Source organism: Aptenodytes patagonicus, chromosome 3, assembly GCF_965638725.1.
Source record: "Aptenodytes patagonicus chromosome 3, bAptPat1.pri.cur, whole genome shotgun sequence".
Classification (NCBI taxonomy): domain Eukaryota; kingdom Metazoa; phylum Chordata; class Aves; order Sphenisciformes; family Spheniscidae; genus Aptenodytes; species Aptenodytes patagonicus.
This window is the reverse complement of record NC_134951.1, coordinates 52,563,515-52,589,326: the sequence shown is the minus strand read 5'-3', so window position 1 is coordinate 52,589,326 and position 25,812 is coordinate 52,563,515. Positions and strand designations below refer to the sequence as shown.

General features: G+C 41.0%; 1 protein-coding gene across 3 annotated transcripts; it reads left to right on the top strand.

Moving 5' to 3' along the window:
* The first annotated feature begins 165 nt into the window (after nt 1-165).
* On the top strand, nt 166-25,599 carry RTN4IP1 (reticulon 4 interacting protein 1). 3 transcript variants are annotated; one of them, XM_076333329.1, is made up of 9 exons: nt 166-421; nt 2,057-2,208; nt 3,009-3,077; nt 3,322-3,446; nt 8,440-8,488; nt 10,050-10,186; nt 12,351-12,534; nt 13,877-13,969; nt 25,466-25,599. In XM_076333329.1, the coding sequence occupies exons 1-9, from the start codon at nt 166-168 to the stop codon at nt 25,580-25,582; spliced, it is 1,182 nt and encodes a 393-aa protein (XP_076189444.1). In that variant the 3' UTR covers nt 25,583-25,599. The 3 variants fall into 3 exon arrangements, with proteins under 3 accessions (XP_076189444.1, XP_076189446.1, XP_076189447.1); XM_076333332.1 differs by lacking the exon at nt 166-421 and adding an exon at nt 778-1,444; XM_076333331.1 differs by lacking the exon at nt 13,877-13,969 and having other exon boundaries at nt 237-421.
* The last annotated feature ends 213 nt before the right edge of the window (nt 25,600-25,812 follow it).

Genomic DNA, 25,812 nt, shown 5'->3' with positions numbered 1-25,812 from the left:
GCCAAGAAGGCGGCCACCTATTGGTCGCGGGTGCCGCCGGAGCGAGGGAGGAGGGCAGGCCGGGCCGCGCCTCCGGGACTGATTTCGGAGGCGAGCGGGGAGCATCGCGTCCCAGCCCGATCCCGCGGGGCACCGGCTGCGCGGCCCGGCCCAGCTACCCCGGCCATGCTGTCGCGGGGGGCGGCGAGCGGGCGGGCGCTGCGCGGGGCGGCGCGGGCGGGCGGGCAGCCGCCGGTCCGCGGCTTCCGCGCCTCTCCGCGGGCGCGGTCCGCCATGCCTTCCTGGGTCATAGACCGGTACGGCCGCAACGACGTGCTGCGCTTCACCAGGGACATGGTGTTCCCCATCATACACTTCCCGAACGAGGTCATCATTAAAGTTCATGCCGCGAGCCTGAACCCCATCGACCTCAGCATGAGAAGTAAGTGCCGGGCCCGAGCGGCCGGGGCCAGGCTGGCGTGATGGTAGGGGGTGTGCTTCGATTGAGGCTTCCGCACGTCCCCCGGCGTCCAAAATCGTACAGACGTTGTCACCGGTCTGCCCCGGTAGTCACCTGTCTCGGCAGTGTCAAAGGGCCCCTCGAAGCAGGTGTCGTCCCCGGCCCAGTGGGAAACCGCCTCTTTGAAACTTATTTTTTTCAAGTTCTTAGGAAGAACGATACAAAAAGCCATTGCTTTTCTGAAAACAAGAGTGTGTGTGTTGGGGGGGGGTGGAGGGGTAAGCTTTTAATCTAAGTGACTAATTGCTGTCTTCTGCAGGCATGCAACTCACAAGTCAGCTTCCTTTTGTTAGTAGCATAACCACGGTGGGGTTTTTTTTCCTGGCCTTCTCCCCCGTCCCCACCATCTGGGTGTTGGCACTCTCTTGATCAAGAGACTAGTCCTCCCAAGAAGCAGCGTTCCCCCTGAGAGGTACTGGATTTTCCCATCTCTTTGAGGTGAACGGGGCTGAAGGTCAAAGTTACTGCAAAGTCAGCACGTGCGAGCTAATCCAAACCATGTTGTTCGTTGTCGTGCCCCTTCTGAATTGGCATCTGAGTACCTGCTGGCCCAATAAATCTACATCTTTGACTGACTAACTCTTTGTATTTGACCCATTTAATCAGATTTTTCCTCGATTTCAAGGTTCGAAATACAAGAAGGAAGTTGCAGTAGTAGAAGACCTTGTATTTCATGTTGAGAAGTGATTTGCATATCAAATCAGATTCAGGAGTGCATGCAGAGATACCTGCAGGAAGCCTACCGACAGAGCTGTAATGTGTGTCTTGGGTCTCTGATAAATTAATTTAAAAAAATCTTTGTATATAATTGTAAGTTTGATTATGGGACATTTGCTCTCTGAGGATTCCAGTTGAGTGACCCACTTGAACTGCAAGGCTGCTACTAGTATTTTGAGTCAGTATAAAAGTATGTCGAAGAAACTACATTTTCATCCTGCTTTCAAGGTGCCTGTTTTTGTGTCTGTTTCTTTTCTTTTCAGTATAAAACCACTTTCTAGCATAATGGGGTACCTAGGCAGACTTCTCCAAACACTTGAAAGGGCATACATGCCCGAATGCAGACTTTTTTAGGCTGAGCAGAGTTACTAGATGGGTAATTCGCAGCATTTAGCTATTGCTTACTGAACAGAAGTTCAGGTTACTCATCTTAGGATATGTACCTTAGTAATTTTTACAATTATTTTCATAGTGCTTTGTTTACAGTACTTAATTTGAAAAGGCAAATAGAAAGCTTGGAGTTCTTTTGGATTCCTAGCTACATGATGCTGTTGGAAAATGGAGCGTTTCTAGCAGACTTCTTAGAATTTCTGGCAGTGTTATCACATAGTAAATATTTTTATAACGGAGGGCCATTTCATGGGCAAAAAAAGCCAGAACTGAGATTTGCTCTTTTTTTGTAAAATCTGTAAAAGTATAAAATATTGCAGTTTTTTTGCATGCTGAAGTTACAACAGAAATGAGGCACGTTAGGTACAGACAGTCCTTTCTAACTGGAATTGTTCAGTTAATAAATGAAAACTCAGTACAGTATGTCATGGTTAATTTCATATTTTGCAGGTGGTTATGGTGCAACTGCATTAAATATGAAGCGGGATCCACTGAAACTCAAAAGCGCGGACGCTGAATTTCCACTAACGCTTGGTCGAGATGTCTCTGGTGTTGTTATGGAATGTGGACTGAGTGTGTCTTATTTCAAACCTGGAGATGAGGTGACACCACCAATCTCTCTTTTTCTAAAATGTATAGTTAAAATATAAAATATACTATGAGATGTTCAGCTTTCTTCTTCCGCTTAGGAAAATTTTTTTTATGTTGTTGCACTCTGAATGAGGACTATCTAGCAGTAAATTCCTAGAATGCTTTCTTCCCTACTTTTTTTCCTCTGAAAAACATGGTCTTTCGCAGACTTGCTTCTGCAAGTTAATTTCCCTTCTGTTTTTTAATTTTTGGTCCATTTCAGTGGTAATGAGAAGAATTATATTTATTTATAAGTGCACACTCAAGACGCTGCTTCATTTTTGACTGAAGATAGAATTCTAATAGGAAAGGATTAGTTGGTTTTTTTCTTGAGTAACTTACTTAGGATAGGAACTCTGGCATAACGCAAGAACGACTTCGTGAGTCCCCACATAAATACTGGTATTGTTTGCTTTCATCTTCACCAGTTGTTCACATTTCAGCAGTTTTAGTATAGCAAATTCTGATTCCTCTCTGCCCCATCCCCTCCAGTCTGGGCTTTCCTGGCATGGAAGTAGTTTGGGTTTTTTGGAAAATTATGTCTCATGCACAGTATGGTACAATCTATTTACATAGCTCTGCAGTCCTTAATTTAGTCAGTCTTGTGATTTTTTTTTTTGTGTAAAGAGTAAGCTAAACTGGTTTCTGATAAGAAACAGTGAAGACATTCTGCAAATTGGAAAAAAGATTTCTTTAATGAAGAAAACTGCTGTGTAGGTACAATCATGTGCAAAGTCACAAAAATTGATGGTTGTTTTCTGTTTGGTTTTAGGTGTGGGCAGCAATTCCTCCGTGGAAACAGGGCACTCTGTCAGAGTTTGTGGTAGCTAGTGGAAACGAGGTAAACCTTCAAAAATGTGGCCAACAGACAAAACCCCAAAATTGTAAAGACTGGCATTTTTTTTTTTCTTCGGTGGCTAAGTAACTGTCTATTTCTTGGTGCTTGGATTGATTTAGACTCCAGCTAATTATGAAGATAGTTGAAAATGTGGAATACACAATCTGCAATTCAGTAAAGCTTGTTTAAGTATTTCAGTGTCACGTAGGATCTGCTGTGTGACTTAGATACGATTGATTTATTTCAGGTGTCTTTTAAGCCAAAGTGTCTCAGTCACACAGAAGCTGCCTCCTTACCATATGTAGGTCTCACAGCCTGGTCTGCAGTTAACCAAGTTGGAGGACTGAACCGAAGTAATTGTAGTGGGAAAAGGTAAGTAAATAGTTCTGGTGCTAAAACTTAGTGTGTCATTTTTATACTGATTAGCTGCTTCTAAGACTTGTCCAACAGTAATGAAGACTCTTATACCATGACATTCACAAAGACCAGCTGGCCTGAAGATGCTAGGTTCAGTCTACACAACTGCTGAGAGAGAGGCTTCTTTAGAGGGAGACTCAGATGAGGACCCTAACTGAAGTGTACCTAGTCACTTGCCGCTTGCTTCCTCTATATAGTGACTATATAGAGGTAGTCCATTGTATATATAATATGTAGGACTATGTAGAGAATTTAAAGATGGTATTTCTAGGAATCCATAGGGACTTTGCCTTTCTGCCTGCTAGGACAGCTATCCAAATGTAATATCCTCTCTCTGAGTTATTTTGGCAACTCACAAAAAGCCCCCTCAACCACATAGGTGTGGTTCACTCAGTTCCTGCATGCGTGGGCCATTTGGAACAGACTGGTTTTCCAGCTTTTTAGGAAAAAATGAGCAGGTGACTGGGTCTCATTTGACCTGTAGGCTAGAACTTTGATGAGGTCAGGCATGCAGAAGAGAAGAGGAAAACGTGCAAGACGAGCAGCCAAATGAAATAGAAAAATTGGCTTTGTTTATCAGCCTGTTAATCTGACAATGGCAGATGGAGGACAGAAGAGGACAAATGCATTGAAAGATTGGAGCAGATACCATTTTTCTCCTGATAATTGAAATTTGCAGTTACTTTGCCCTTTGGATGTTTGTGTAAATAGATAGCAAAATGTTCAGAATGGAAAGAAGGGCAAAAGTAAAAATACTGGAATTGAAAAATAATCATTAAAATTACTATGCTGCACCAAAAATGTAGGTCATAAAGTAATTATTGGGCGGTAGGACTCTAGATGCTTGACCTCCTCTTATCTTGGGTGTTAACTGTTGTAATGCAACACATTGCAAAGGACATTAGATTTATTGAAATTCTTCACCCACATCTTCAGAAGATAATTGATTGAGTCGTTGTTCATATGGCACGGTAAATGTCATCATGAAAATATCAAGTAATTGTTTGTTCTAATGATAAACAATGTTTTGAGAAAATGAAATTGCAAAATTTAAAGCAATTTCAAAGAGACTTCATTGAAATTAACTTCCAGCTAGTGATAAAATTCTACATACGTTGCCTTCCTTTTTATTTTTCAGTATTTAGACTTTTTTATTATCTTAACTTTCACATGTAAGTGGAATTAACTTAAAGATATGTTGATAGGCTAGCCTTGTTTAAAGTATCTTTCCAATCTTCAGGTAAGTGTTTAGATTGTTAAAAGTGAAATTCAAACCGCATTTATATCGTGTCTTTACATTAAACATTTACTTTTATGTTCCCAGTAAATATTTAATTACTCTGTCAGCAAAAAACATTGTAATGTACTGTCTATCCCAGCCGAAACCAGGACATATACTTACAAAATTATGATGTTTCCCATCTAGAAGTTTTGAATTGTAAAAACAGCAGAGAATGACTTACGTGATGGTAGCTTTTTTCCCCTGAAAAATTTCTTGTAGGAAAATACATAAAATGCATTGAAGGGGCTGTGCAAAAATATATTCCATGAACTTTACATTACTCTCGCAAGGCCGTAATTTCAAAAGACAAGAATTTACATAATGTTTCTTAATTTCTTGAAATAATTTAATGTTTGGTAAGAAGTTACTTACGCATGTGATTTTATGTTGGTCTTTTTGTCTCCTGTAGGTATATGTAAATAGCTATGTAGAAGGGTGTATATACACACCAGAGTGTGTCTTATTTTGAAAGAGCAGCTGTATTCCTTGATGAAAGCTACTTCACTGATACTTTATTGCAGTGTTAAGACACCTTAGAAACAGCGAGATTTTTCTATTGGTGTGTATTGTTTTCTTTGCCTCTTTAAGGTGGAAGGGTGGGCTAATCAAATACTTGCTGACAGTCCAACATCTGACTGTATGTTGATCTGACAGGAGTATCTGCTGCCTCTGCACACACTTTCACAAATTTTGTTTTTACAAGTTACCTGAAGTGTGCTCATACTGTTCGTGATGTCCCCTGCTTCACTATAACTCCAGTAATTTCTCCATAACTTTTATCCTATACCACTGTAACTTATGTCAGTATTCTTGCACAAGCTAAATGTGTTCTTGTTATCCAAAATGTTCAGAATGACTTTATTGTTTTGAAGTTCTCTGTGGATAATACCTGGAGAGCTTCTCATATGTGCTAGTGTCCTGTTTCAGTAGAAAGGGGATATGCTTGTTCAACAGTAGCTGTTAAATATCTTGCTTGCTGTATTCACAAAAAGCATGATAAAAACAAACCTGACAATCTGAGAAGTTCTTGAAAACATTTACGTTAATATTAAGTGAAAGTCTTTTATATAAATACAAAGTCAATATTTTATACATTTAAGTATGCTGGGGAGAGACGCTGGATTCTGCTACTGTAAGCTATTAAATGTACACTCCTGGTTTATATTGTTACAATGAACATTTGAATGATAGAATAACCCAAGAAAATATTTTTTTCAAAGTCTGTGTGTTATTTCATCATTTTATCTGTTGAGAAGTACAAAGTGAGTGTAGGTTGTAAAACTTCTTGATAGGGTAAATGCTTCTTGATACAGGAATGAATCTCGTAGGGACATTTTGTTGGCATAATCAAATGGAGTTTAGTTTTTTATATATATATAAAATTGATATATTTATTCAATAAATATTTTTTATTTGGCATGTATCTGAGTCACTGAAAATTGTTAGTTGTTTATAATCTGGAGAAAATGTTAGTCCTTGATCTGTACCACTCCCCACCCCCTGTGTCTTCTGGCGGAGGGGACACAGCTGAAACAGGTCCTGGCTCTCTGATGCTAGTTTTTGACCACACCGTAGTTCCAAGCAGGGCCTAGGGAGAAGGGCTAAACTCTGAAATCCCATGGAGAGGTCTGCTGACTCTGATCATTTGAACTGCTCGAGCCTCATATGGGGCTTGCTAAATACTGGCTTGAATTATGTGCCTCTGTCAGAAGGGAGCAAAGCCTGGGGTATGAACGTGTGTTTTGTTCTTTTCAGAGAATTGGTCCTCTTGGATCTCTGTTCAGGTCAAATAATTCGTTAGTTTGTTCCCTTGTGCACATGCTTATGTGTTAGTTTACTCCTGAGCTCACCTTTGCAGTGAAACAGGTAGTTTCTCTGGTATGTTTTCTCCTGGCTGTGTTTTCCCTAGGCAATGCAAACAAAGCTGTGCCTGCTTTGGCACTTTCCACCGTCTGTGGTCCTTCAGTAACCAAATTGGGAAAGTATTTCTACCTGAAGAATCTCAAGGGCTTTTATTGAAGGGGAAAATAAAGTCCTAGCCAAGCAGCTCCCCAAAACTGAAAATGTTACCTAAATCCTTGAGCAAAATGTACATTTTAAAATGCCAGCTTTCTCCAAAGTTTGTAGTAGAAGAGATGCCCTTTAAGCAAGGAGTAAAATTGGAAAGGCAGTTTGACGAGGTTTTTTTGAAAGGATTTAATTGTGACTGTCCTTTGTAAGGGTAAAGATGGGCTAAACCGAGTATCTTGTGTGTAGCATCCCTGAGCCTTTTCAAGTATAGTAAAATCTAAATATGAATGTTGCTTCAGGCATCTGTCATTAGAAGCATGGTTCTGAGGATAAGTACTTTTTGGCAGATTTAAAAGCTGCAGGCATTGTGGTTTCAAATTCTTAATCTGAATTTTGCAGCTTGGATCGGAGAAATAGGAGGGAATAGAATCTGATCAGTTACAAAAGAGGAAACATTTTAAAATGGATACTGTGACCAAAGCCAAGTCTCTTAGGTTACTAAAAAGGATTTTTGTAAACTGAGACTCCAGATTGTATAGTACAATTTTGCAGTGTAAAAAGCAAACATCTAGCACAGTGAGATTTAAAATGGGAACACCACCAGCTTCTGGAGATACTGAAAATTTTTCTGGCAAACAGAAGCTCTGAGAAACATGATGTTCCTCGGTCCCATGCCAAGACTTCATCTTGGATATTCCTTTTGTCCTAGAATTAGCAAATGGGTCCAAAGTCCAAGCACTGTTTGTAGCTTCTGCAGCAAGGCTTTCTTACTAATTCCCTTTCTGAAGTTTAGTTATTTAATAAAATATCCGTATGAAATTTTTGAGCAGTGATTAGGCTGCTAGCAGTAAAGTTCTCGCACCACTAAACTTGCATTCATTTTTATGAAATTTAGGGTAGTGTGTTCAGTTAAAATGAACTCTCACTTGCTAGTAATTTGGTAATGTACTCTTTCATTTTCTTGCTTGTGTGCCAGTTTCCACAACCTGGCATTTACAGGGTCTTGTTGAGATGTACTGAACTAGAAAATTTCTACTGCCCTTTTTCTAAAGAAAAAGGCACATAAGTTAATAGAACTTAAACTTGTTTATGGTCAGGCTACTTCATTGGATTTTTGTCTTTCTTTTAGATAAATATTATGCAATATGGGAAAATTATGTTCCATATATTCTGAAGTTCCCAGTCTCCCTAAATAATGTGATGCTAAACCACTTTTTCTCTTAGGTAACACCAATTTGTGAATCAGATTTTTTTCTTTAGGAGATACAACAGTGGAGTCTGGGAGACAGAAAGGTTCTTAACTGATTTTGTCCCAAACTAAGCAATTATGTTTAGGAAAGTGAGGACAGGGACAGGGCTTTTGCATGATAAATGTTACTGCCTGACAGCTCCACTGCCTGGTTTTAGTGGAAAGCACATATGAGGGACTCTCTTTGGCTGTGCTGAGATAATGCTCTTGGCGCAGGAAACATGGTCAGCAATGTTAAGTCACATTGCTGCTGTCTGAAGAGTTAACCACTAAGTAACATTGAATGACAAATACAATCTTTTGCTTAAAATAATTTGGTGTCAGAGATGTATGAGAAGCATTAGAATACATAGTTACTATAGACTTTATTAAAGAACTATTTAATGTATTTTAATTTTCTTTTACAGAGTATTAATATTAGGAGCTTCAGGAGGAGTTGGTACATTTGCTGTACAGGTAATATAAATCAGCACACCCAGGATGCATCTTGAAACTATTCAATATGAAAAAAAAAATTAACGGAAGGGAATTGAGGGAAGGAATAGTGAAATAGCAAGCTACTGATCGATCTGTCTGATCAATCTGATCGATATTTCCGAAAGTGAAATATTTTCAGATTTATTGCTTTCCATTTGTTACGTTGTATTATTTAAAGTAGGAAGCAGGGGCTTTCAAAGAAAGGAGTTGTGAGTGTAGGTAGGTAAAGATCGCATTTCACAGTTTGGGTGCAGGAAGTCTCTAATTGGTGAAACTTGAAATATGTAGCCTGTTGTCATTTTCTCTCAGTCAGCTATGCTCCAGAAATATGAAAAGAACTTGGTGCATGAGTAGAAAAACTGATGGAGAATGTATCGTCCTCCATAACTGTTGTAGGTGGTCAAATGATATGAGAGGCACCAGGCTTTTATGTGCGGTGTACGTAAAGCACAGTGGCTTGGATTACCTTTCCCTCACTGTTTTGCTCTGCTGCCCTTTTGTCTGTCTTCATTCCAGTAGCTCTAAACCTTGGAGAGTCAACATGCTCTTTTATTGATCCGTTAATTGTGGGACATCCTCTTTTCATGTGCTCATTTAATTTGGGGATTTTGATTCTAATCGGTGTCATCTCATGCTGAAACATCTTTCTCTTGAGAATATGAAAAAAATATAGAAGTTAGGTGGTTGCATCACTGCGTTCCATGTTACTAGACCATAAACATAGCGGTTTTAAAGAGCCTTACAGGGGATTTTTTAGTGGTATGCTATTTGCCTGATCCATGATAAAGCAGGTGGCTAAATTAGATCAGTACGAAAGGCTGACCGGCCACTGACTACTTGCGATTTCTACCTGATTAATCCTGAGTAAACTACATTAATTAATCCGGAATAAATGTAAAAAAGATTACTGTGAATGAAAAATGAGATTACAAAAGAGATAAATAACTAGCAAAAATCCTTTACTTTGCTATAGCTTTTGGAGTAGAAGATATCCTGACGTACTCCCTGTGGTAAATCAGAGATGACTTCCTTCTTTTTCTCGTTATTAATATTTAAGCTATTTACAGTGAGATAGATATATGAAATACTTAATGAGCAGGTAGGAATATAAAATATTTTAATTTTAAATATTTAAAAATATTTAATGGTTGATCTGGTGACAGTTTTGTAGATTGGTAACTTGGACAATACCTCTTGGTATACATTTAGCTGACAGATTCAGATGGCAAACTGAGTATTTTATTTGAAGCCTCATTTATCCTGGGACCTGATATCTGTAAGTGGCATTATAAACCCACCCTCCTTCCTCCACACCAACTCCTCCCTCCCCAAAACCTACTTAAATATTGATAAATTCTAACTGTTGTTTGTCTGTGGGCTGTGTGACAAGTTATCCTGTGTTGGAACACAGTCTCCCCACTCCCTACTAAAGGTGCTCATTTATTATATAAATTTAATGAGATTTTGGCTTTTTAAGTTGTTCTCAATGTTTCACTAAATTTTAAACTTTGGACTTCTTTTTTTTTATACTTGTTTTTAGCTAGTGAAGGCCTGGGGTGCTCACGTGACAGCAGTTTGTTCTCATGATGCCAGCACACTGATGAAAAAGCTTGGAGCGGATGATGTGATTGATTACAAATCTGGAAATCTGGAAGAGCAACTTAAAACATTACCCTTGTACGTGTTTGTGTTGCTTAATACTGAGATGAAGGAGCTGGTGGTCAGATGTTCTGCCTTTTGATTGCTTGACTCCAGTCTATCAGAACTCCCTCTTTTTTTTGGTTTTTTCCTCATTTCTAAAGCATTACTTTGTAAAGCAAATTCATCCCAGCCCTTTTTGAATGCAGTTTGCCAAGTGAGTATCCCAGGCACAGATTTTATTGTAAGGCTAAGCCAGTTAATTGGGCTTGTGGAGGCAAGCTCACTTTCACATGCTTCTCTTCAATGACTGTGATTTGAACAGTTTTGTCAGCTTCCATCCAAGGATCTCAGAGCATTTACAAAGCATGAATAAATTAAAGTAAGTCTCAGGAATCCTGTGTGAGGTTAGTAAATGGTAAAATTGATCTTCTAGAGGGAAAAACTACATCATGAAGCAGTTAAGTGACTTGCCTGAAGGTCTTTAGCCACTGTGCAAGTGAGCTGGGAGTTAATTTCTCTTCTGTAATGTTGGGTAGGGCTGCCTCTGATAAACAATCACACTTATCTTGTCAAAGCAGTTTTGTTTAAATTAGCTTGGGGGCTTTCTCTGGAACTGAAGTCTTTTTTGCTTTTGTAATCTTTCCATCTGTTTAAACTTAGTCTACTGTGACTTGTATTTGAGTATGGTATTTACACTGCTCTTTTTAGCTAGATTGAGTTAACTTTCTGGGAGGGGAAATAGGAGCTGTTCAATCTATGAAGGAATCTTACTGATAACTGCTAAGAAGGCATGTGCCCTTTGACACGTGTGATTGTCAGCAGGCCTGAGGTCAACTGTGAGGGTACTGGCACTGTCTGTATGGGGAGGATGTGCAGCAACTAACTTTGCAGTTTGCAAGCAGTGCTAAATTTGCCTTTGTGCAATTCAACATCTTAAGTGCTAAACACCCATGCTAGCAAGTGACCCTTTTTAGGAGCTATCGACAGCACTGTCTTAGGGTGCAGTTTTATGATATAGCTAAGCCAATCAGTCAGGTGTACTGAGGGGGATGGTCCTACTTCCCTCCTCTTTTCAGTTGTACTGACTCTTCAGACTCCATGGTGAGCTAGTTTTTCCTGGAGCATTAGTTTTCATTATTTTAATTTCTCTTGTTGGCAGCTAACTGTTAGGTTGACTGAACTGTGACATGAATTCACATCCTTGGAAGACAGGCAGGAAGACTGTCTTTCCAGAGATAAGAACTTTTCTGTTTAATTTGCGTAAAGTGTTTTCCCTCTTATTTGTAGTTTATTTAGATTTGATGTATGTGTGTATACATATCTACTGCAATCTGGAGATTGCTGGAAATTTACAGATGAGAATGAGCTGTGCATCTAACAGAATAGGTGCATAGCTCCCTGTTGCCCTATTCAGCCTTTACAGACTCACATGCTGGGATTGTGAGAAGGAACGCTGAAACTGTGGCTTGTTGCCAGAGGCTGCACATACCCATTCCATGGGGGGAAGGTTTTAGAGCCTTTCCATTGTTAGGTTCTACATTGAATAGGTGAATTCGAAGAAAAGAACTGTCAGTAAAGGTAAAGTGGTCCCAAAACAAATAGGGAGGTCAAAAAGGACTTCTAGAAGTGAAGCTGAGAATTGGGTCAAAAAAAAGATGTGAGGAGATAAGGGTTAGTAGAGTAATTTGTTCATGTAACTTTGGCCACTGGAACCAACTTTCACATGAGCACAGCATATACAGATGTTCCTAGTCAGGGCGTGAGTCCAGACTAGTTTTTACATGCACATAGCATATTGTTCAATGCTAGGACCAGACCTCGAGACTGTTCCAGTAGTCTCAGCGGGAGGGCTGAAGGGATAGAGCTCTAGAAGGCTTTAGGCAAATAGAGAATGTAGTTGTGCATCTAAGAGTCTACTTTTTGGAGTTTAAGAGCCGTTTAAGTTATCTAAATAGCCTGTGTCTGCTGTGCAGTGAATGGGCAATAACCTGTAAATTTAACTCCCGTTGGACAGTAAAGCTGGGATTTAGCTGAAGTCGGGGGACTTTCTCACTACTGTTGTGCAGGCAGTTGTTTTAATGCATTGCAGTGATACGTAAAAATGTAAACTACGGCCAATTTCTGATGTGAATTGGCTTAATTATGACAAAATTATATTCCCCGTATCATGATTGTAAACCTGTTCTTTACATGTCTGCAGATTTGATTTCATCCTAGATAATGTTGGTGGATCCACTGAGAAGTGGGCTCTAGATCTCCTGAAGAAATGGTCAGGAGCAACATACGTTACCTTAGTGACACCTTTCTTGATCAATATGGACAAACTTGGAGTGGCTGATGGCATGTTACAAACAGGAGTCACCGTTGGTTCCAAAACTGTAAAGGTATTTGACAGAATCCTATATACTTCAATATTATGTAGTACTCTAGTGGCTTGCTTTGTGGCTTGGATGCTAGTCATGTGGCTCATCTGTCTTATTTTCCTCATATATCATTAAGTATACTTCAGATGCATTTTTATTCTTTCCTTCTTTCTCGCACTGAAAAAAAATGTGTTGGGGTGGTGCTGATTGGTGTATGTGGTAGTTTGAGGTGCTTTGAAGTTTTGATTCCTTACTGTGCTTTTCATTGTGGCCTTTTCCATATGGCCTCCCTAGCGAGTCCTGCTGACAGCTAGTGTTTCATAGTAAACAGAGCAAATCCCTGCCTCATTGAAGTGAGGGTAATTTTGCTACTTGCTTTAGGCTGGTCAGGCTTTCTCTCAAAACATTGTTCCATGACTGATTCTCTTCATCCTATTCCAGCACCAGAGAGTAATAAAAGTGGTTGAGGGTGGCTAGAAAGCCTTTCATCTCTTTCATGTTCGTGTGTCTGGATGGTGATACTGATTTTTCTAGTTTTTGTAAGTGGGTCTTAAAACGTTCAGCCAGTGGCTAGATCAGTGAGGCTTTTTAGAACTTTTCTCTTTCTTCCCTCAACATGTGTATTTGCTCTCCAAATGAATGCTTTTCAAGCAGTTGCCATGGTATTCCTATGATGGCATGGTTGAATGAGATTCGAAGTCCTGCACCGATACTTTCAAAGGAAAGCTCAAAAACAAGATGAAAAGGCTAGGAAGAAATCATGCAGTATTTTTTTCTCAGTGTGCATGTTTCCGTGATGAGGAGTGTTGTATGCCATGTATTAAAAATCATCTGGCCCTCTTATTCCTATTGTGACTTACTCAGAGGAGGTGCTCTTGACCTGTGCTCATGAGATCTTCTCAAAATGCTTTTCATGTGAGCTGCCATCCGTCATTGGACGGTGATGACTTTGGCAGATGTGATGGTGGAAAATTTAATCACTGACACTGAGGTGGAAGGTTCTAAATGTCACATCGCTGGGTTTATTTCACCCCCTTTGTGAATGTGTATAAACATATAGCACCGTTTCTCTGTTACGTAACAAATAATGCTGTTTCTAGCTGCAGAGACAAGGTGGTTGTTTTTCTCAACTAGCTGACTTGTGCAATTGGACACAAAATTCACCCTGATCCTATTGTGGTAATACAACATCCCTGTCTGTACATTTAATCCACATGCTTAGGTGACATTTTTTTCAGACACTAGCATATAATTTCCATGTCTTTTCCTTAAGTTACTTCTCTAGTGCTTCTGTCATCAATTGTAGTTCCCATTTCAGTTTGCTCTCATGATTTTTTAAATATATTTGTGATCTTTCTTGCAGCATCTCTTTAAAGGAGTCCATTATCGGTGGGCATTTTTTGTGCCAAGTGGCCCAAGTTTGGATGAAATAGCAGAACTAGTTGATTCTGGAAAGGTATGTCAGTAACGGTTATTTGGCTGTTTGTGCTGAAAGAGGTGCTGCTTTGACTTAAAAATGGTGTAGTTCACAATTAGGGAATAAAATGTTATGAGAGTCACAGTGAGGAAAACTAGTTAAGAATTGACTTGCTCCAGTTTCTAACTGCTGCCTTTTGTATGGAATTTAAGAGTTTGTAATCCTTAAGACTGTTCTGCCTTCTCCGTCTCCACCCTACCTGTTTTTAAAAACACAAAGCTTACTAAGTTATGAGGAAAGAATGTCCAGCAATTGTTTATTTTTGCCAGTGGGAATCATTTAGCATGAACTCTGGTGTTGAAAACGATGTTTTAAGAGGCCTCATTTGGTCAGAATGAATGTGACCGTGTGTATCTGCATATGCAAAATTGCCTAGCCTGGATGATCCAGGAGTCCTGCCCATAATGTGCACAGAACTAGAATACTCAGGTTATTGCAGGTCATAGACGATCTGCGTTGGCAGAGTGGTGACAAGAATCTTGTGTTTCATTATTTCAGTGCTTCAGAGTATAATGTTTGTGCTAATTCAGCACAGTGACTTGGAATATTGTGAGTGTTCCTAAGCTTTCAGGGAATCTCTTAGTGGACTTGGGGGAGAGGCATGAAGCGGCAGATAGATTACTGCTTTTCTGATCTTTTCAGGTTTACGAGCTTGTTACAAAATGTGTGTGAGAGTGAGCAGTTGATTGCCTGTTTATTGGACTGTGTGGTGCTCTAGGTCCTGGCAGCATCCTCTCTTGGATAATTTCATGTTGCCAAAAGTCGCAGCGTAGAGAATATGGACAACTGCTGTTAATCTTTCTATGTGGTACCTAAGCAGAAGAGGAAGCAGAGTCTGCCATGACAGCTGGCAATTCCAGTATGTGAACTGTCAGGCCATCTTGTGCTCAAAATTTGTGCATATTAGTAAAATTTAGATCTCTCAAAGTCTGAGTGTTGATCTCCTTTTCCGCTATGCATTATGTTCCGGAGTTTGGAGAAGAGTAAATAAATTGCTGTTGTACTAAAGGCCTCAGTGCTGCTGATCAGAATAAAAATCTTCCTGAATTCAGCCACTCTTACTCCTCTGTCATGACCAGTGCGCTGCTGACGCAGCCAGTGGAAAGTCTGTGTTTCCTAAAAAGTTACCTACTCATGAACAGAGGCTGCAGCAGCAAATAAGCTGTGGTGAAGTGTGTTCCTGGGTACAGCTTTGCACTGCTCTGCTTTGCATTATGGCCAGTGCTGTAGGCATTATCCCATGGTCGAGAAAGAAACCCTAGAAGATGCTCCTCATCCTGTGATTGCGTCCAGTCACACTACTAAATTATAATTGTCTAAGAAACAGAAATGCCCTTGTCTTTGTTCATACCATTTGTCCTGATTCTTAGACAGTCACAACTTGTTTTGTGTTCTGCTCCTACCTTGTATGCAAAACAAATGCAGAATATGCCCATGAAGCCTCTTGGGAAACACCTGTTTATGCAATAGCGATAGGGCTTAATCGGTGTTCTCTGCCTAATAATCTGGACAGGTGAATTGTAATGCATTTAAAATGTATGTCATACATATATGAATGTCCTGATGTACTTTTTGTTGTAAGATGATCATGAGGACAAAGATGTTTGCTTGGTCTTTTATTCTCTGTGCAAAACCAGGTCAGATTGTTTATCTGCATAGTCATTATTCTAGCAGCATTTTACTCTATTTTGTAAAATGTTGTAAACACCCATGCTATCATCAGTATTTTAGAAGACCCAGATGTGTTCCATTTAGACAGATGTTAATAAGACTATGAACTTTGTTGTCTAGACACAAGAGTTCTCTTAAATGGACAGATCATCCATTCAGAAGAGTAGGTGTATGGAAAAAAGGCAGGAGAGAATTACTGGAGGAAGCGTACCATAATTTCCCCATAACTAAGTGAAAATAAATGTTTATGTTTGAATAGGAGAGAATAAATGAGAATTTAAAAAAAAAGAAACCACAAAGCAATAAAAGTGTAGCAAGAAGACTTGGAGAAGCCAGGAAGGAGAGCTCATGTAGTTGAACTTCTTAGTTTTGAGTGAATACAGTTTTGAGTAATGCAGATTTAGTTATTTTGAAATTTCAGTGAATTGTCTTTTCTGTTACAGATATCTTAATTTTGAGATTGTACAAAGCATGAATAGGAGAGCAATTGGAGAGCTCCTGAAAATGAGAGGCTTTTTTCAGGGAAGCTAAATCATGAGGGGGGATTTAAATGAAGGAAATTAAAAAGAGCTAATGGTTTAAAGAGATGATGTTACAGTAAGTGAAGCTTTGAAGAGCATACCCCTGAAGCAGTTACAGATCATACTGATTTGTCAGTGTTTTTTCTTCTAGTCTTTTTGCACCAACACAGATTTTTAGTTCTGATGAGTTCATCATCTTCCTTTCGGAAAGCAAAAGGATTCTCAGTCCTTCAGTGGATGAAGAATAAGCAAAAAGGGCATTTTGTTAAAAGATACTTGGTTTTCACACGGATGATCTTTGCAGCAAGGAATAGAGATTTGCAAAATGTCAGCTATGAGGAGGAGTTCTTTTAACAGCCTTTTTTAATGGGAAGGAGAAGGAGAGGATTTGATGAGCCGGTAGTGCAGGGAAGGAGAATAATTTTCCCTTTGTAATTTACCTGCACATCAGCTCAGTTCTGGGGATTGTAAAACCATTTTCAGTTTATGAGCTGTTTTCTCTGCCTTGTGGCTGGACATCTTGCAAAGAGACTATTGTGAGACTGAGGGGCTGGGAGGCTGCTGCAACAGCAGTGGGCACAGAGAAAATCAAGTACTTCCTTGTCAAATTTTAGAGATACTGGCTACTTTCTAAACTGCTGGGAAGTCCCTGTTGTGGGTTGAACTCTGCCAGTTAATTACGAGCCAGTAAGGACTGGCTTAACGTCGGCTCCACCAAATGAGTTGATGAAGAGCGTGTCAGAAGCTGGGGATCTCTTTCCATGGCAGAATGTTCCTGGTGAATTACAAGGTTCTCATCTAAAGACAACCGAAATCAACAGAGCCTTTAGTTCAGGACACAGATCTGCTGGCACACTGTTCACTGAAGCATCATCACCGGTCTCTGCTGCCAGCATCGTCACTGAAAGGCTTGCTAGGAATTAGTTTGGTGTATTTGTGGTCAGTGTTGTGGATTTAACATTGACAGGCTTGGTTTTTGCTGCTTGCTTAACTTTTTCCTCCGTTCTAAGGATGTGCCATTCAGTCCTTGGTGAAAATATACCAAGCTCTTATAACTACATAAGTTTGTAGAAAGCCTCTAACTTATAATTGAGCACTTACTTTGCCTTTTATAAAGCATGATGGAGACAGGCAGGCTCAAAAGACTCCTTAGTGTAGTAAGGGGGAGCACTAAGTATGTTGTATGTTCCTGCTGGACCATGATAGGATGTGAGTTAACATGCAGCCCTACAGAAATTTGAAATTTTCATTTTAGTTCAGTGCTATTTAAATGCAGTGCATATGTGCATGTGCAGTATTTCTGGTGGCTTAATACTCCTTCCTTCAGAGCAGACTTGCATCACATGGGCTGATGGATAAAAGTTGGTTTTGCAGAAGGAAGGGTAAAGGACAGGTAGAGTCTCCAATCATGAAATTAATAGATCATTCTCTGCGTTGTTTGCTTTCTAGTTAAATATTACAGCACAGGCACACAGAAGAAAAACAATTGCATGCCTATATTAATGTAATTTGTGTGAAGTGTTGATTATGCATTTTGCTGAAGACACTAGATGCTTTGGACTTTGCACCTGCTGTTGTAGTTTGGAGGACAGGATGCTGACTGTTCTTTGGCCCTGCTGCTGTCTTCCTGTGCAATGCTGTACAAATCACATAACCTTTTGCTTCCATAATTTCTCTATCTACTAATGAGGGCTAATGCCCTTTATCTACCTTTGGTGATTTGCTCTAAGATTTAACACCCTGTTAAAATGTGGAATTCAGATGTTTTCTATCACTAGTCTTTGCTATTCAGGAAGTAAACACAAATGGATATGGTCATCCGCTTTGACATTACTTGGGTTTTGAGTTGTTTGGATGGCCATGATTTAAGATGGCTTACATTCCTCCTGCAAGCATAGGTTATCACAGCTTCTTGACTTTGTATCCTAACCCGTGTGTATTGATTTGCTTCCAATTCGTCTTGTTACAGTTCTGCAAGTAACTTTTTCCTTGGCCCTTGTTGCACAATCGTTGTAGATTTCTCTCATCTGTATGAATATAAAACAGCTAATGTAACATATCGAGTCCTTGAACGTTCTCCAAATCTGCCATCTCTAGATGCGGCCTTCTCTGCAGTAATTCCAGTCTTTGTCTTGATGGCTGTGCTAAGGTATCTTAAGGTACTGGAGGTGACTCACCCTTGGGTGGTGCCTGCTTTACTTTCCCTATCTGAAAAAGGACTCTATACAATTCTGTACTTAAATGTCTAAATTGACTAGAGGTCAGTCCTTCTTCCCACTCTCTTTACTGACTCACACTCATTCCGACAATCAACTTTCTCCATGCTAAATTGCAAAGCTTGCACTTTTTTTTTTTTTTTTTAAATTTTGTGTTTTCTTATTGCAGTGCTTTTGCTTGCCAGGTTGGTTGGCTAGAGCCCAGAGAATGCTGATCAAGGAGAGGTTGCCGAAAGCTCTGTTCAGTCCTTTCTCTTCTAAAAGGAACGTCTATCTGCATTTTGCCATGGCCACCAAAAAAACCACTGTGATTTCTATTAAAACACATCTGCTCCTCTTTGTCCAGGACGTGGTAGCTTGCTTATGCTCTTTATGAAAAGTGCTGTCTGTGAAGAAGGCTAATAGAAATTTTGCATACTGTGGAGGGATAGGGTCTGAATATGTAAATTCACATAAACCACAATGAAGTCTGGAAAAATTTCGTCATATACCAGGTATTTAATCAAATGTGTGGCCTCAGCCTGGTGCAAATGCATATTCTGTAGAAAGTCAGTCCTAGTGTTCTGAGCTCTAGTCCCCTAGTATAGGAGGGAATTATGTCCGGCACGGCAGTGAAATGTGGGGTCAACAAGACAGTTCTTGTCTGTTGTGAGTTTAATTTCCTGAGACCTGGGGAGATGCAGGTCATGCATCTCCCATGCATCAGGACTATTCTTCTAATATGTATATAATATATAATATGCTTTCATATATAAATATATATATACTCATACATATATATATAACTGTACTAAAGTTTGTTGGAGAGAGATGGATTTGATGGATGGACTGTTCGGTGGATAAGGAATTGGTTGGATGGTCGCATCTAGAGGGTAGTGGTCAACGGCTCAATGTCCAGATGGAGATTGGTGATGAGTGGCGTGCCGCAGGGGTCCATACTGGGACTGGTACTGTTTAATATCTTCATCAATGACATAGACAGTAGGATTGAGTGCACCCTCAGCAAGTTCGCAGATGACACCAAGCTGAGCGGTGCAGTCGACACGCCTGAGGGACAGGATGCCATCCAGAGGAACCTGGACAAGCTCGAGAAGTGGGCCCGTGAACCTCATGAGGATCAATAAGGTTAAGTGCAGAGTCCTGCACCTGGGTCGGGGCAACCCCCGGTATCAATCCAGGCTGGGGGATGAAGGGATTGAGAGCAGCCCTGCCGAGAAGGACTTGGGGGTACTGGTGGATGAACAGCTGGACATGAGCCAGCAACGTGTGCTCGCAGCCCAGGTGGCCAATCGTATCCTGGGCTGCATCAAAAGAAGCGTGGCCAGCAGGTCGAGGGAGGGGATTCTGCCCCTCTGCTCTGCTCTGGTGAGACCCCACCTGGAGTACTGCGTCCAGCTCTGGAGCCCTCAGCATAAGAAAGACATGGACCTGATGGAGCGGGCCACGAAAATGATCAGGGGGATGGAACACGTCTCCTGTGAGGAAAGGCTGAGAGAGTTGGGGTTGTTCAGCCTGGAGAGGAGAATGCTCCAGGGAAACCTTATTGCAGCCTCTCAGTACTTAAAGGGGGCTTATAAAAAAGATGGGGTCAAACTTTTTGGCAGGGCCTGTTGCGACAGGACAAGGGGGAATGGCTTTACACTAAAGGGGGTAGATTTAGACTAGATAGAAGGAAGAAATTTTTTACGCTGAGGGTGGTGAAACACTGGCACAGGTTGCCCACAGAGGTGGTGGCTGCCCCATCCCTGGAAACATTCCAGGTCAGGTTGGACGGGGCTCTGAGCAACCTGTTCTAGTTGAAGATGTCCCTGTCCACGGCAGGGGGGTTGGAGCAAGATGACCTTTAGAGGTCCCTTCCAACCCAAACCATTCTATGATTCTATGATTTGTTCTGTCTTAATTATATATATGGTAGCATTGCCCCAGATTGATTTGATTACCAGCATAAATAGCAGGACAACTACCATGACCGTGACTGCTATGGGATTCTAGAAGAGAGAGTTGCTCTTTCCTTTAGTAGTTTTTCAGCATGGTTCAGTAGGTAACTAAACCCAGGATCTTCCTCACTTCTACTGATTTAAGCTTGGGCTAGGCTGGCACATACTACAATTTTGGGCTTGTTCCAGTTTCTTACTGCTCTTCATTGTGTTCTGTAGAAGCTGTTCTGCCAGGGCTAATTAATGAACTAGAGATTTTTTTAAGCCTCTTCTACACTCTGAACCATACCCTGATAACCTGCTTAACTGGGATTTATCTTCTAGCATTTTAATAATTGTAGATGATACTTATGAGTTACTGTGGGCTGCTGTTAGAGGTTTGATACGAAAGAATGTACCTTGGCTTGAAAAACAAACAAACAAAACCTGGTAATACAGTTGTTTGTAAGATGACTGTGGGAGTGGACCTCAGGACACACGCCTTCCATTCCCGTGTCTTAACCACTGCACCACCATTCTCCTTATGGGCGTAGGAGACTGTGTCGTTGGATCTTTACTTCTGTTGGGCATTTGGGACAGAAATGTCATGTACCTGATGTCCTTTAATGTGCTCTTGGATGAAAGTGCATATTCTCTGAAATATAAGTTAATCAAAAACATAGTACTGTATAGTTGCAAAGCTACCCATACGACATGTGACCAGAGCCAGCTGTTCTAGAAGGTAAGAACTTTAATCTTTGTCCAGTGAGGGTTGACCCTAGAACGTAATGTTGGCAAACAGTATGAAGCTCAGTATACATTGTTGCACGCCATTTTAAGGGGAAGGAAGGATGAAGAAAGTGGTGGGATTAAGACCCGAAGAACATGGAACTTGAGTACAGCAGAGAAGGAGATGCTCAGCTAAAGGGAAGAAATGACAGAAACAGCAGTGTCCCAAACCAGCATTTTTTCCATGAGATGACAATAAAGTACTGAACGGGTAACTAAATGTTTAGTTACAGGACAGGGACTGTTCTTTGTAATGATTTCTGTTCAAGTCTCCTGTTGAAATTGAAGGGAGACTCACTGAAGGCCAAAGGACAGTATCAAGCTCTGCATTTGTGCATTTGTGCTCATATACCGCATTTGGGCACAGTGGTAATTTCTGGAGGAAGACAGCCTTTATCTTCTAACTCAGCTAGTCAAAATGGCAAGCAGGTCTTTTCCATTATGGCAAGCCCTCAAGAGGATTTTGAGGTCTGCTGGAGCACATCACAGTGCTCGTTCTGTGCACGTGCAAGTATCTTTTTCCGAAGGGTGTACACAAGCCATGAGCAGACTCATGGCTACTTACCAAGGCGTAAGTAGGGTGTGTGTGCTGGGAGGCAGCAGCTGGGAGGGAGGCGCTCTGCAAAGCGAGTCTGCCCTGCAGTTTTGACACGGCCATCCTTTACAAACTTGGGGGAGAGCCAATGCACTGTCATTGCCCTTGGAGTGAGGGGACTTTTTTCCTTTTCCGCTTCGAGCTAGGCTTGCTCTGAGGGCCTCTGAGGTTTGGTTGTCTCTCTCCTGGCAATTTCAAGGCTCTAGCTCTCCCTCCAGCGGCAGGAAGCAGCTCCAACGCTCACTGGAGCGACTTGTTGCTAATACGAGGGTCAAAGCTGTCTTCATTCCCTTCATGTTTTCTCACTTGTCCCCTCCTGAAAAATTCGGACTGTGTCCTTGCTACCACAGAAATGGGGACCTCCAAGGGTGGGCTTGAATTTGCCATTAGTGGGAGCGTGTTCCTGCTGACCAGCCAACTCCTGCCAGTGCCTGTTCACTGCCTGCTGCTGCTGCGTTCAGAGCTGGATTGGCTGGGTTACCACTTCTGTGCTCTATGTAGGATAGCCTTAATCAGCATCAGCAATTGCTCTTTTTATTTTTCCAAACACATGAGTTCATTTCAAGAGACCTGAGATTCATTTCTATAGTACGTCCTGCATCGGAGAGAATGAAGAGGAAGAAAATAACCTTTCAGGTCCAATCTGTTTTCAGATAAACATTTCAATGCGGGTGTGTTAATCCTTTCTCTCCCAGACTTTAGTTTAATCCCTTTTCCCTGAACAAATAGGTGTCCTCTGGCAAGGAACTGATGTGTGACTGTAAATAGGCAGTGTTTTTATTATCCGGTTAATCTCCATTTATTATCACACATTCAACAAACAGCAGACGCTCCCCTACTTGTTTGTCTGCTCACAGGAAGAAATTTTATCTTAGTCAGTGGATTATGGTAAAGGCTGAGTGAATCACTGTGCTGCAACACGGTCAGCCCTTTCAGGGTTATTCAAACAATGGGACTGACCAGCCAGCCAGATAACATGTTTAATGCTCTAGATTGTCGGGATCATCAATTTAGTATTCATGTCTCTCTATAGCACTGCCTAAAGCCAGCGTTTAAATGGAGCTAGAGGTTACATCAATGTAGCAGATGGGCTTTGAGTGTGTGGTGGCTGCAATACACACGGTGTTTTGAACTGTGAGGCTGAATTCAGGGTTCCTCTGAATCCCTGTGTCACCAACTTTTCAAATGTGATGCTTGGAACTTTACCTAATAGGCTGAGGACGTAGCATACCTCGTTCTGTCAGGGTTATAAGCTGCAACCTACAATAAATGACTGCAGGTAGCGGGACATTGAAGTGTCTTGTTCATTTTTTCTCAGTTGCTGCATGTGTCTGAAATTAACTTCTGCCTTTCCCTGGACTCCCTTGCGCTTCACATCCCTTGTGCTGCTGCACTGCTTTCTTCCCCGAATACCTTTCCCCTCCTCCCAGCCTCTTGCCCTGCTAGGGTCATCTGTGTCCGTGCTCCAGCAGCTGAGTTTCTGTATTCTTTTTTTTTTTCTTAACTGAAGCACAGCTTTGTATGTAACTGCCGTTAACAATAAGTACTTGTACAAGTGCCGCACTTGTGCTTGGCTCAACAAGGTTACTGCATTGTTTTTTTTCCCAAGCTTCTGCTATGAAACCAAAGGTTGGTCTTCCTCAAAACAGTCACTACTGATCTGCAGCACATTCCTCCTGCTGACAGTCACAGAAGTTGCAGTTTACTCGGATGCTCAGTTTACCCAAAGCCAGTATCTCATTCAGTGTTTTTGCTGCCCTGGGTCCATGTCCCTGAATTTGCTGATGCCCGAGACAACATTTCCTTTCTGTGCTTGGATGTTGACCAAACATGATTTTTGTCTTGAACTTGATCATTCACGCCCCACATTTCTTCCCCAGTTGAGCAGCAGAAAGTGTTACACGGTATCTTTCTGGCTCCTCCGCTGTGTGTTACTACTCACTTTGCTAGAGGTTTGTTTACAGAGATGGTCCTGGCAGAACAAAGGGAAGAAATTACCCAGCCTTGTACCCTGCAGCACGGCAAGTTTGAGGCACTTACTGAATATATTTGTTTGCACAGTTGCTCTCATAGTGATTGGCTGCTAATTCTGACTTTTTCTTTGGAGCAGGTTCACTCATTCCTACTTTTCTGCCATGTAAAGTTTCATGCTACTGCTAAGCTTGCCTTGACAAAATAAAAAGGAAAATCTAGTGACAAGATTAGGAGATACTGCAGTGTAATAGTTAGATTATTGATGTCTTGGATTACTGTTATCATATAAGTAAAACCAGTAGTTATTTTAGTGCAAAGAATGGACTTCAAGGTAAGGCACTGTGTATGAATGAAGAGAAAATTAGGAGAATTGAGAAAAGGACCTACCTGAGCACAGACAACTACCAGATGGCAGTTGTGCTGTTGGCGAGGGTGCTGGGTGGTCAGTGCTGCTGCTTGGAAAATGTGTGCACGTGAAAAATTTTCCTTGGTAGTGCTGCACGTTCACCTGCTAAGCAGCATGTCTGAATACGTACCCCTTGCCTTCTGGTAAAAGCAAGCAAGCCTTTTGAAAGACGGCACTGTTCTGATGCTGGCAAATTCTTTGTCTCCTTATTGCTGTTGTATTTCTTTTCTATTACTCTACCAGGAGAGGGCAGTTACCAGTTCTGGAGTACTCGGCAACATAGTGTCCATGCTAGTAGCTGTGAGGCAGAAGCCTGAAGATATTTTTTCACTGACAAAAGTAACAAGGATCCTTTTCTAGCACAGTACATAGGGTGTTTGGATCTTTGTTACTTCAGATCTTCATCACTGCAAGAGCTAGCTGCAGACTCATCTACTGTTAATGTTCTCCTCCGATAAGAGGATTAGGACCAGTTCATCAATGCAAGAACATGCATTGGGCTGGTGTTAGGGGATCCAAGGTAAGAGACCAACCTCAGGGTAGGTAGGATCTTTGGGAGGTACTTCTGTACACAGATCTGTACACAGATCTTATTTTGGCCTTTGGAAGGCTGACTCAGAACTTGATGATAGAAGAAGTCTCTTCCCTTGGACTAGCAGTGACAAGTATTTTTCAGAAGCAGCTGGGATTTCTTCTGATTCTGTTGGTACACTGTGATGTCTAAAGAAAATGTTCATAGGGTTTTCAGGCTCCTTAGTTAATACTGGGGACAGCGAAGAGGGTAGTTTCACCTTCATTATTAGAAATTAGTCTAAAACAATCCAGAAGGCTACTCTACAAAATTAATGCCAAAATAGCAGTCGATTCAAGCTGGGCTTAATGATGTATGCCTGTTGGAATACACAGTGGCTGAGTCTTCAAGTGTATCTAATCTAAATGATTCAGCAACAAATGTTTGCGGACTTCTTTCTGTACTTCATTTGCAGCCAGGTCTTTTAAGGGTACTGAGGAATGTACTGATGCAGATAGGCACTAGATTCATAGGTATCTTTAAAACATCTGACCTTTTGAAAATTGTTGGGTTTAACAAGAAAACCAGTAGAGAAATACAAGGAAAAAACGTTCTTCCTTTTCCTCAGTGTATCATTGTGAACAGCAGAAAGTTGAACCACAGTGTCAGCTTTTAAAGGGACTTAGAGCCTTGCTTGGTGACTTTATTGTTAAGAGTCCCAGGTGAGGGCTCCGAACTGTGCTAAGTAGAGATGTTTCTGCCCTAAATACTATAAAGAACAACCCCCCCCCCCCCCCTCTTCCTAAGAGTTTTGAAGTGTGAAGGTGATACATTATTTTATTGCTAATATAGCGACACTTTTTCTTTATTCTGTAGATTCAACCAGTTATTGATCAAGTCTTCTCTTTTTCCGAAGTTCCAAAGGCCTTTCTGAAATTGGAAGGAGGACATGCACGTGGAAAAACAGTGATTGATGTAATTAGTAAAAAATAAAGTATCTCTAATCATTATTCTGCCTCCAGCCAGTCCTTTACTAGTAAATTACACTTGAACATGAACTGGTACGTAGCAACTGTTTCTTCTTTAAAAGCTCACACATGGTGCGTAATTTAAAACAAAAAAAAGAAAGTCCTGTTTTAGAAAAGCCTCTTTGATTCCTTCATACTCTGCCTCTTAATAACTGTTAATACGCAGACAAGAAATACTAATGTGCCTTAGGTATT